The sequence below is a fragment of the Nicotiana attenuata genome, unplaced genomic scaffold (genome assembly GCF_001879085.1).
Source record: "Nicotiana attenuata strain UT unplaced genomic scaffold, NIATTr2, whole genome shotgun sequence".
NCBI lineage: Eukaryota > Viridiplantae > Streptophyta > Magnoliopsida > Solanales > Solanaceae > Nicotiana > Nicotiana attenuata.
Window position 1 is genome coordinate 230,506 of NW_017671663.1, and position 12,273 is coordinate 242,778.

The 12,273-nt window shown below is 34.3% G+C and overlaps 2 protein-coding genes across 4 annotated transcripts in view; one reads left to right on the top strand and one right to left on the bottom strand.

Annotated features, from left to right (window-relative positions):
* The window catches only part of LOC109209572 (20 kDa chaperonin, chloroplastic-like), a 2,783-nt gene extending 1,397 nt beyond the window's left edge, over positions 1 to 1,386 (bottom strand). The window contains exons 1-2 of one of the 2 annotated variants that reach the window (XM_019372878.1): positions 1,221 to 1,386; positions 921 to 1,097 (exon numbers count right to left, since the gene is read on the bottom strand). In XM_019372878.1, the coding sequence (XP_019228423.1) occupies positions 921 to 1,091 (171 nt within the window). In that variant the 5' untranslated portion in view covers positions 1,092 to 1,097; positions 1,221 to 1,386. Of the gene's footprint in view, positions 1 to 920; positions 1,103 to 1,220 lie in introns of both variants that reach the window. The other variant, XM_019372879.1, reaches the window with a different exon arrangement.
* A 1,106-nt stretch (positions 1,387 to 2,492) lies between these two features.
* Positions 2,493 to 7,731, top strand: LOC109209574 (protein MAK16 homolog A-like). 2 transcript variants are annotated; one of them, XM_019372881.1, is made up of 10 exons: positions 2,501 to 2,555; positions 2,618 to 2,710; positions 2,815 to 2,924; positions 3,747 to 3,865; positions 3,971 to 4,068; positions 5,794 to 5,881; positions 5,992 to 6,126; positions 6,383 to 6,491; positions 6,940 to 7,100; positions 7,201 to 7,731. In XM_019372881.1, the coding sequence occupies exons 2-10, from the start codon at positions 2,649 to 2,651 to the stop codon at positions 7,243 to 7,245; spliced, it is 927 nt and encodes a 308-aa protein (XP_019228426.1). In that variant the 5' UTR covers positions 2,501 to 2,555; positions 2,618 to 2,648; the 3' UTR covers positions 7,246 to 7,731. The 2 variants fall into 2 exon arrangements, with proteins under 2 accessions (XP_019228425.1, XP_019228426.1); XM_019372880.1 differs by having other exon boundaries at positions 2,493 to 2,710.
* The last annotated feature ends 4,542 nt before the right edge of the window (positions 7,732 to 12,273 follow it).

Sequence of the window (12,273 nt, forward strand, 5' to 3'; positions counted from 1 at the left end):
TACTACAGTAAATAAGACTTTTTTTCGGGTTAACGGGGTAGGGGGGGGGGGGGGGCGTAGTGTCTCGTTAATATGTATAAGAGCAGAATATGATTGGTGTAAGGTTACGCACAAGGGAAGGGTAGCCTTGGAGCAACAGTAAAGTAGGCTCTATATGACCTATAAGGTCACGGGTTCGAGCCGTGAGGGTAGGCTGCCTACATCACACCCCTTGGGATGCGGCCCTTCTCCGGACCCTGCATGAACAAGGGATGCTTTGTGCACCAAGCTGTCCCTTTAAGGTTACCCACAAGCTAACCTCATTAGGCCTCAAAATCTAGGGCTAGCATCAGCATTAACATAAAAATATAAGAAGCCAGGATGTACCAGATGATAAGACTTAATTCTCAGTGAAGTCATATTTGGATTCCAAAAACACACTTGACTGAAGTCTAACAGTTACAATAAATCAAGAAACATCAGAACTAGCAACTATAACACTATTGTTTCCTCAAAAAAATTTCTTGTATAAACAAAACGGAACGAAACCAACACAATTACCCAAGTCACAAACTTGCAACACAATTGAAGCCACAAAACAGAATGAAAAGGTCAATTACCCAATCCAACAAAAAGACAATACTTATCCGATCCATAACCATTTCTAGTTGAAGTTATTTGCTTCAGCTAACTCTTGCAAAATACTGAACCAAGACCTGATCTTTCTTTTAAAGAAACAAAAATTAGCTAACCAACACCTGATAATTGCACTAAATCAATCATGAACAAGAAAACCAATGTTCATACTACACGCGAAAACGTTCATTAACACAATACGAGAAGCAGCGTAAATACATAAGAAACCAAATCTCCCTAGTCATTCAGCTATCCCAGTTAAAACAAAATGATGGAACTGAAAAAAAAAAAAAAAAATTATGTACCTTAGGAGCTACAGTAGTGGCAGCCTTAACAACAAGACTACGAAAAGACCTGCTATTCTGCTTCAATGGGCCAAAAGATGCGACCTTTACACTACCAGTTGACCTAAGCCCTTCAAAGGATACAAAACCCTTTGCACAAATTGATGATGCTGTTAGCTGAGTAGTCGCCATTTCTTCCTACACTTAATCAAATTAAACCCCAAAAAATTAAAATGGTTATTATCCTCAAAACTCAAAATTAAAAGAGGAAAATTAACGTTAAAAATAATATATTTTGAGCAATGATAATAAAAACAGTACCTGGATTCGGAGTCAAAAAGAAAGATTTTTTTTTTCTTCTCAACTGAGGGTAGTGAGAGTGTGGTTAGGTTTGAAAAAATATAGAGTAGTTTGGTAAGAAGAGGATAACAAAACCCTAGAAGGTTCAAGAGAAAGACTTTGGCAGGGGGTTTTTCTGCAAAAGATAAGATGTTTCTAGAATTTTTCTTTTGTTTGTTTGTTTGTTCGTTGGAAAACATTACGCTCTTCGATTGGGCTCGGGTTAGACCCTTTCATATGGACCAGTCTGAATGAAGCCCAATTAGTTCTTGGGCCCTAGCCAAGATTTATTGGAAACAACCTCATTACCTTCGGATACGGTAAGGTATCATTCACAGACTCTATTTGTGAGATTTTACTGAATTTTTATTGTTGTTATGGTTGTTATTGTTGCCTTCCAATATTATAAATGACGTCGGATGGACCTTTTCAAAACCATTGTTTATATTTTGATCACATTAAAAAAAAAGTTGAGAAAATAACTTCACATTACAATTTTAAAGCACGCTCGCCGGAATTTTAAAGCTCTAAAAATTCTTATGATCTCCAAAATTTTCAGCGCCAGAATTTTGAAGCACTAGAAATTTTGTTTGTCCTATTTCCAGCTAGAATTTTAAAAATTTTGGTGGTCCGTTAGAATTTGTAGCAAAATCCTGAAGATCAACATAATTGTTGCAAATTTTTGCCTAACGTGCTTTAGAATTCTTGTGACCAGGGAAACTCTTGTCCGACGTATTTTAAAATTTTGGAAAAAAACTATATGGCTTTGATTTAGTGGTGAGAGCGCAACACGTGATGTGTGGGTTAGACACACGTCATGGTATCAAACTCTCCTCTATACAAGTATATGGTATTAAGTGAAAATGATAAAGCGGTGAGTTCATTATTCATCGATTTTTGAATTTTGCGACACTTACCTCGGGAAGTTCTTAGTTTAAAAAGATGATATATAAAAGAACTTGCTTTTTGATGTATGGATCAATCAAATGTGACAATAAAGAATAATTAATTTAAAGAATCTGAGTTAAAATTAGAAAGTAAGATCGTGAGAAATTGAAAAAAAAAAAGACTATACATAAAGGAAAAAATAAAATTGATAAAAAGGTAAATATATTATCTAATTTAATGAAAGAAAAAAATTATCATATTAACTCACCTAATCATAATTTTACCAAATTAAAAGAATATTAAAACTTAAAATCTTTTATTAATAATTACATAAATATAAATTATATCACAATATAGTACACTTCATATTTTGGCTCCCTAGAAGCCGCCATTGTTTTAAGTTATTTTCTGCAGTTAAGTTGTAAAGAGGCGCACAAACCCTAGAAGCCGCCATTGTTTTAAGTTATTTTCTGCAGTTAAGTTGTAAAGAGGCGCAGAAATTAGGTTAACGAGTGAGAAAAGATGCAGCATGATGAGGTCATATGGCAAGTTATCAGACACAAGCATTGCAGCTTCATGGCGAAGTCAGTTTTTTTTTTTCTTAATTTGATTCTCACTTCATATACCATTTGTTTGACATATGGTCTTTATTTGATTTAATTTTTCTTCTTTTTTGCAATATTGACAGAATTGAGACAGGGATATTTTGCCGAAATCCATATAATGTAACTGGGATTTGCAACCGCAGCTCATGTCCTTTGGCTAATAGTCGGTACGCCACCATTCGGGATCATGATGGTACTTATGCACAGCTTATTTTTGTCATTTTTGAAATGATATACCAGAGGCTATAGTTTTTTTTCTCCTTCATTTTTTTTTAAATATAAGGAAATAGTTGTAATTTATCTAAGGTTTTCTTAATATTTGTTGTTGTTACTACTTGTTGCCAATGCGTCTTTTCATCTACTCTCTAGCCGAGGGTCTATCGGAAACTGCCTATCTGCCAGTAAGGTGTGCGTACACACTACCCTCCCCAAACCCCACTTGTGGTAACTTGCTGGGTTTATTGTTGTAAGGAAATGGTTGTTATCGCGACCCTAGGGCATACAAGATGTATGAGTTAATGTTTTAGCTGGATGCAATTGGAAAATTGTTCTGTTTATGATCACTTGTGAATAACTTGGCTACAATGGAAAAAGGGATTTTTTACCTATCGGTTTGTGTTACTTGTACCCTTCCATTCCTAGAGAGTATTTATACTAGTAGTAAATATTAGGTTCGAGTCGAAGATGTTTCTTTGGTGTGAAGTGCCTAAGTGACTTGGGGGCATTACCACATATTTGGATTATATTGATTTATCATTTTCGTCTGGGTTTTGAGCTATTAATCTGATCATGAGGGTAATTTTAACTTTTTCTTGATGGGATAAGCTAATATGGTCATCCTAAATGTTCTGATATTCATAGTAAGCTGTCTAAAGAATCTATAGTCTGCTTTCATTAGAGGGTTCTTCAAAAGTGCTTGTTTCTGGTTCAGTAGTTTCTATTAGTTGCTGAATTTTTTTGTAGGAGGAATTATAATTTTCTTTTGGATCCTCTGATTTGTTTTTGTGCTATGCAGGAGTGTTCTATTTGTACATGAAAACAATAGAAAGGGCTCACATGCCAAACAAACTTTGGGAAAGAGTTAAATTGCCTAGAAATTACGAAAAGGCTCTTGAAATCATTGATAAACATTTGGTAATGGAATTAACTTTATTTTTCTTCACTTACCGTTGTATGCTTGTTGTTTTTCAGACCAATAACTTTCCTCTCCCTCCCTCCCCTCTCTCTTAACTACCACAGATGTACTGGCCAAAGTTTCTTGTGCACAAGGCAAAACAAAGATTAACAAAAATGACTCAGATGCGAATAAGAATGAGGAAGCTTGCTTTGAAAACAAGGTTCGCACCTCCTTTCTAAGAAATTTGGATTACAGTAATACAGTTAAATTCTCTCCTAAACACTTAAATGTATATATGCTTGGTGATTTGTTGTCTCAAGTTTACTTTTTAATCTTACTCTTTTACGGTCTTGAGCATTATTATAGAGGAAATTTAAGGTGCATGCTTGAAAGTTATAGATTCTTGTTTGTTTTATCAATCTGGCTCTTCATCCCGTTTCATCTTCTCTCACCCTGGCTTCCAGAAGAACGAATACAAACAAGTAATCTCCTGGTTTGTTAATGAGGCAAAGGTTGAGCTGACTGTTAGATGTGGTGGAAGTAGACTTGTAGTTAGATAAACATTTAGGTGTGGTAAGTTCAAATTTTAATATTTGTCCATTTAGGAGAGAAAGGGGATGTGCTGTTCCATAAGAGCCTCTGTTTATCACCTCTTCAATGGCTATACCAATGGACTGTGATATTGGATAACATACACCCAATGTATGCCGAATCATAATTGTTCCATCTTATCCAGTTAGAATATTTTAGCTGCAGCTTTTACCCACGATGAATGTACTAGGTTTTAATTTAGTCTCTGGCATATGCAGCTAATCGAGTCCTGTATGTAAACCCCCTTTTTCCACGATCCCCAACTACTGCCTTAGTATAGCCCCCTTCTAACCCGTTTCTTCCGTCTTTCCTACCACTGCAACTCCCGAACTGTTCTTGTGGTATCCTTGGTTCTCTTAACCTGACATGCCTTCCCCATCCACTCGGTCACTGCATCTCTACTCAACCCCCCACCCACCGTTATTTCTTATAAAATCCCTGCTCCACTGTCCTAACTAGTTCATGGTCTTCACCCTTGCCCTCGTTGACCCAAAACCTGCCTCCCCTCTATCCCATAGCCCTACAACTGTTAGAATACCTCATGGTGGTGGAATTGTTTCTGGAATCAGGATGGAGGGATTTTGCTAAATAGACATACTCTCCCCCTAATTGGGACCTTAATACAGGAAGCCCAAAATTGACAGAGCTCAATTACCATTTCAGATCATAAGTCTTGTGTCAAGGATGCAATGCCACACAGACTTTTTTAAATATAGGGCATAAATTGCAGATCAAATATGGAAGTACCACACATAATTTTCTTGGAATTGCATAGTTATTGCTATTTGCAGGGACTCCTCTCTCATTTGACTTGAATTAGATAGTTCAAATAACCTTCCTCCATGATAGTATCCGTGGTCATTGCTGCGGGAAAGGCGTGGGCATTCTTTTATTCCTTTCCTGTCTAGATTATGTACATAATTATTTTTTGATGACAGCAGTGTCCTGTCCAGATTATGTACAACATAATCGCCATAGCTGTAATGATACTATATTCTTCCGGTTAGTAGTTGATATGATAATGAACTTTCTAACAGCTGCATAGTTTCAAACTTCTCTAGGGGGGATCAATCTCCCGTGGCAATTAGGTGAGATGGTATTGGAGAATATTCCATTTTATCCTAATTCAAGCTAGTACTTAGAAAGCTTGCTTTACCCCAAAAAGATAAAATGGTAACAGTTGTGTTTGAGCTCAAGAACAATTCTAAATTTTCCTCCCAACTTTTTCGAGAAGGGACTTGTTTACTTCCATATTTTGGTACCTCCCCTTGAGGAAATAAATCTTTGCTTATGGATGTTTGACTGAAAGCATTTTCCTGCACTTGCTATATGCTTTAATTTGTTGTGTCTCCAGGGAGAAGATAATGACCACACCTAGGAAAGAAACGAAAAGAGAATCTCGCCGACAGGAAAAGGCTGAAAAAGCAGCTCTTCTCGATAAAGTGAGTTTAAGCTTGTAATTCTTTCCTTTGTTCGGGGTAGCATTTTTCCCCTTAATTTGGTAGGTCATCTGGCTATTTCGTTTACAAATCATGCCATTTGTACTCTGCAGAGCATTGAGAAGGAACTGCTGGAACGCCTTTCTAAAGGAGTATATGGTGATATATACAATTATCCTGAGCGGAAGTATCTAGAGATTCTTGGTAGGGAGGAAATGCAGGTGGCTAGCGAAGAAGAAGATGAGGAGGTCTTGATCAAAACCCCTGTTATGTTGTCTCTTAAATATTCTCGTTTTACTAGTTTCTCTTCTTCTCTTGGTTGCTACCTCCCCCCCCCCCCCCCCCTTGTTTTTTGGGGTTTGGGTGGGTTGGGGGGTTTGTGTCGGCTTGTAGCCTGGGACTACCCTCCTCTGGCAAAGCCTTTCTAAGTAAATTGGTTAACTTTGGCTGATACATTTAGATGAGCCGTTTATTCATTCTGCTGTTAATGATTGAAATAAGCAGGAACATGAAGTGGAATATGTTGAAGGCTATGATGAGCTTGAAGAGGAAGACGATATGGAAGATTTTGATGGTCTTGGAATTAGAGACAGTGGCTTGGATGATGATACTGGTAAAGTTCTTAATGGATGTGCTCTCCGTTGCTCATCCTATTCCCCCCTTCCCAGTGTTTCATTTGTGTAATAAATTACTGGCCACATCACCCTTTGAGTGAGGACGCAATGCACATATTTAACTCAGAATTAACAGTCCCCCTAGGTATACCTAAACACCAGGAATAAATGAGTTTGCATTTGTATTCTCGTAATATTTAGTTGGCATTCAGACAAATATTAGGCTGAAGTTGAAAAAGAGAGCATTTTAAGTTGAAAAGAGTACTATTTGGAACAAATTGAAGTAGAAGTTGCAAATTTATACCAGTCACATCCTTTTGGTGTATTGGTGCTGATACATTCATTTTATCTCTGGCTGAAGCACTTATTCATGTCCATTGTGGCGAGGAAGTGTCTTTCGAAGCCATAATTGTGAACTAATTGTAAATCCGTGTGACCATGTGGCAGTTGGAATGGACGACGAGGATGATGATGATGATGAAGAAGATGACGAGGCTGTTGCAGTTCATCAGAAGAGGGGTAGAAAAGATTCTGTTTTAGCTAGAAGAAGAGCAGGGAAAGATGAGCCGAGTGCAAATTCAAAGAAAAAGGCGAAAGTTCTTGTGGAGGTAAAAAAAATTATATGCATAATTAGTTTCCTCTAATGCGTTCTGCTTTTACACACTTCAATTTTTGTTATAACCCACCTTTTGACTATATCTCCTATAGGTTGAACATGAGGGTACGGGTGAAAGACGGGCAGCAGTACAATGAGAAATTGTATGTATTCCGTAATTTTACAATTATCAAAATGCTTGCTTAAGTGGCTGCGAAATTCTCAAAATATGCGCCAGACTCCGCTAGCTAGAATGAAATGGACATGTAAGCAAAAGGATCTTACTAATTTTGGTCTTGTAATAGCAAATTTTGTAGTCATTGTTAGTGTTCGAGTGGAATTGTGTACTAAGAGTAGTGTTATTGGCCTTGAAGTTGTATTTCTTCTCTGTGGTACTCATATTATAACGTTTGTCACAACAACATACCCAGTATAATCTCACAAGTAGGATCTGGAGAGGGAAGTGTGTACGCATACTTTATCCCTACACTGTGGAGGTAGAGAGGCCGTTTCCAAAGACCCTCGGCTCATATTATAACGTTTGTAAGATCTATTTGTATCTGCTGCCACAGGTGTTAATGGTAACCACATTGTAGGCAAGCAATCTAATTCCTTAATGCTGAAATGATACTTTCTAAAGTTTATTAGTAATTTTTAAACATTTAGTTTCATTATAATTTCACACTATTGTTTTGTATTGCATTTGACAAGTAGATATTACTAGTTCGACACTATGGCCAATTTCTGATGATAGTACAAAAGCCCGAACAGATAATTTGAAGCATATAGCGTGAAAACAGAAATAATTACAAATGAAGCCATACTATATTTGTAAATATGTTTAACTCAGCTGTAGGATCTTGACAACCTCAAACTGGTTAGCAAGGTAGTAAAATACCCTTAGTTTCAAATTCTCAATATGATCTAACAAGTGGATTTACAAGACATTACATGTAATTCATTTAATCACACATGAGCTTATTTGTCTTAAGGACGGTTTTCGTCAAATATCTATATCTATATATCTATATATATTATATTAAAAGGAGAGTAGTATGCATTATGGTTAAGCTAAGTGGCAAGCTAAAATGAAGCCACTTGGCAATTTTAAGACAATATTAATAATTAAAAATTATAAATGGAAACATAATTAATGGAAGTAGTTGAATTAATCTTATACATAATCTAAATAGATCTATATATATTTCTAGCTAATTTAGAAGAAAATCTATGAGTGAATATATATATATATATATATATATATATATATATATATATATATATATATATATTAAATTAGCTAGAAATATGGAGGTAAAAAATTAATTAAAAAAGTATAATAAAAAAATAAAAAATATAGAAATACGTAAATTGAGATAACCTATGGCTATTATACTTTGAAGTAAGTTAAAATATAAAATAAAACTAAAATTTACTTAAGATATTAAAGATTTATTGACTTCAAAAATTAAAAAATTTAAGCAGTAAAATAAGATCTTGCATAAAGTATACAGTTATGTATAAGATAAGGAAAAACTTATATATAGATCGGANGTACTAAAATCAAGGGGTTAGGTTACTACAAATAAAAAAAAGTTGTCTACTACGAGATTTGAATAAGTAATTTCATATACCTGCTTTGTAATTAATATCTAATGTTATATAATTTTTATCTGAAAGGTTTATATTTTAAGGTTATTTGCACATGACTCAAACAACCTACATCACAATTTGATATGATTTGTGTTCGCGCATCGCGCGGGTACTAATACTAGTATTATATTAAAAGGAAGGCAGTGAGGCATGACATTAAGCCAAGTGGCATATTCAGAAAATGTCACTTAGCATTTTTAAGACATAATCTAAATAGATTATTAGACAAATTTAATAAGGATTAAAACAACTTAGATTTGATCAAATCTAATTTATGGAAGAAATTAATTAAAATTGACTCACATTCTTATAGTAAATAAATTTTGGTAGCTTTCCAAATATAATTATTCACTAACCACTTGATCTGGTTTCTTTCATTTCATAATTTTATTATTTTTAGAAATAGTACATAGAGAAATAAAATGATAATGAAAAAATTATCATTAGATATAATGTGTTCAAACAAATAAGAAATTAACTTTTATGATTAATACTAAAATGCGTGTGGTAGAAATAGATATTAAATTAAACAAGCTAATGAAAGCCACATAACAATGTAATAATATTATGTATTGAATAATAGAATAGCAAAAATAAGGAATAAATAGAGAGAAATTAATCAAAACTTTCATCATAAATAAAAATGATAAAACTTATTTAAATTTGAGATGAGAAAGTTGTTATTTATCTATTATGATAAGAAAGATGATATTGTGGATAATACCACGCAACATATGTCTAACAGATAAAATAAGAACTTAAAAATATTAAAAATAAATTAGAAATAGCGTGAGAATATTTATGCTAAGAATCAGTTTAGAAAATAAAATAAAGTGAAATAAAATACTTAAACTGTTGATAAATTTAAATAACTTAAGAATTCAAGAAATATTTTTAAAATAAAATAGATATTTATTTTAAGATTAATTTTTTTTTTTAGATTTATCTATATTATATAAAAGATAGTAATGGATAATGATACTAAATAAAGTGGCACCAAAAATTAAAGTCTTACTAGATATAGAGTTAAAATTTAAAAACATAAAATAAATATCTAATATAAGTAATTTTATTAACTAAAACTAAAAGTCAAAATTTGTATCTTGAAACTGAAAGAGAATTTTTTTTATTGCATGTAATGCAAAAAATAAATATAAGAAAACTTAATAGAGTTGGAATATAATAATCAAAGAACTTATATATTAATATTTTATACTAATCAAAGTTAGAACTTAAAGTCAAATATGATATTATTTTGATTACAGGTAAAATATTAATTAAAAATTTGGGAAGAGGTTATCCACTATGAGATTTGCGAAATGGTTTCATGTCTTGCTTCTTAATTAATATCTAATTATTATCTATAAATTTTATCTGGAAGGTTTATATTTTAAAGTTATTTATACATAATTCAAATAATCTAAATCACAATTCGATATGAATTGTGTCCGCGCATCGTGCGGGTACTAATACTAGTTATATTAAAAGGAGGGTAGTATGCATTGTGGTTAAGCCAAGTGGCAAGCTAAAATGAAGCAACTTGGCAATTTTAGGACAATATTAATAATTAAAAATTATAAATGAAAACATAATTAATGAAAGTAGTTTAATAAATCTTATACATAATCCAACTAGATCTTAGACAAATTTAATCTTTATATCTATGTTAGCTTGTATGGGTCCACCAAATCTTAGAGTACCTGGTCCTCTACAAGTTTCTGCTGAGAGCACTTAGTAAGGCAGTAAGTAAATGAGGCAGAGGATTTTTACGTGGAAAAATCCCGCACAAGGGGATCAAAAAACCACGACCTACCCTGTAGGCTTTTAACTTCACTAACTTGTAATCTTATCTATTACAAGCCACTTTACAATGCTTCTGGTTGTAAAGACTTCAAACTAACTTGTGGCACCTTTACCACAAGCCACTTTGTGACTATCCTAGTTACAAAGGCTTTTTCTAACTTGTGGTGCTATCACCACAAGCCACTTTGCAATACTACAATTACAAAGACTTTTCTTTATGACTAAATCTAGCCACAACCTAAACTCAACGAGTCTGAGGATTTACAAGAGAGTTCCTAATCAGTAAACTTCTAAGTAAGCAATTTAGGAGATATTGTAAGTGCAATAACAAGGTTACAACTCAACTAGGACAGCAATAATCAATCGTTTTGGAACTGGTCCGTAGTAGCGTTCAACCTTGTTCTTCAAGCTAGAGATTTTGATCTTTTCTGTTTTTTGCTAAAGGCTTGAATGAATGAAACTGAAACCATTCAGTGATGTTTTGTATAAAAACCCCTTTGGTACATCTTGGTCACATCACTTGAAATGATGTGAGTACTTTGTTTGGTTAGAGAATGAGTGGACTGACAGTATGGTGCAGTGTGACAGAAACAGTGCCGCCAGTCACTTCAGTTCCAGCTGTGTCCAAATGACTTGTGCTGCTATATAGGAACCACAAGAGCATGAGGTCCTTGTCTGGTTCCTAGCTCCTATAAGTGTAGCAATTCATCTTTTACTGGAGTCCGTTGGAGTTTGCAGCAATCCAAGGTAGATCTGGTTCCCTAACTGGTTCTTGTCAGCAAGTTTGTTAGATCATCAAAACATAAGGTAAGAATATTTAAGATCTATCAGTTTCCCCCTTTTTGATGATGACAAACTTAAACAGTTATAAGGTCAGAATTAAGGTATCAAAGAGCGGCAATGTCAAAGAGTTCCCCCTGAGACGATGCCTTCAGTTACACAAGAACCAGTTCCCCCAATGTGGTTCCCCCTGAGTCCTATATTAGTCTTTCTTGTTTTCCCCCCTTTTGGCTTCATCTATCTATATAGAATAACAAAGACAAAACAATTTGGGAGTGACAAGTGGAATTCCCTAATGCTAACACCTGTTAAAAAAATTGGACAACTCTCCAATATAGTTGGAGCTTCAAAGTCGCACACGTTCACAGAAATTATCAAATCTCCTATTGCCTTCGAAGTCCCACACGCACAGGTAATTCAAATATCCCTCAATTTATAGGATCCATTACTCCCACACTCATAGGTACCACGTTTTGGCTTTTACTCCCACATTCAGAGGCAATTCAATACCCATTAATTTTCCCACGTTCATAGAAACTTTCAGTTTCCCACGTTCCAGTTTTTTGCTGAGATTAACATTGACTAAATTGACACAGTTCCCCTAAGAACTAACATTTCCTATTTCTTCTCTCACTACTTTCTTTTTCACAAAGTAAACTTGAGAACATTTTAATCAACATGGAAAGAACATCATACCCCTTCTTCACGGTGTTTTCTCAATTCCAGAACATGTGCAAAAGCTGTGTCCCTCTTCTTTGTTATTTCCTTCAATTCCTCATCCAATAACTTAATATTCCCACGTTAACAGAAACTTTCAGTTTCCCACGTTTTGCCTTACTGCTATTGCCCAAAAAACGTAGCCATTATCCCACCATTGATTTACCTCCCAAACATGGGCTTCCAATTCAAAAAACCATATTTTATCTGCACATCTATATATATCGGATTTA

Bases quoted from the DNA above. Each gene is read 5' to 3' on its own strand.
- LOC109209574 (XM_019372880.1), top strand. From the start codon at position 2,649: ATGCAGCATGATGAGGTCATATGGCAAGTTATCAGACACAAGCATTGC. The intron at 3,866-3,970 runs GTAATGGAATTA...TAACTACCACAG, and splicing joins AAATCATTGATAAACATTTG to ATGTACTGGCCAAAGTTTCT. The intron at 4,069-5,793 runs GTTCGCACCTCC...TTGTGTCTCCAG, and splicing joins AAGCTTGCTTTGAAAACAAG to GGAGAAGATAATGACCACAC.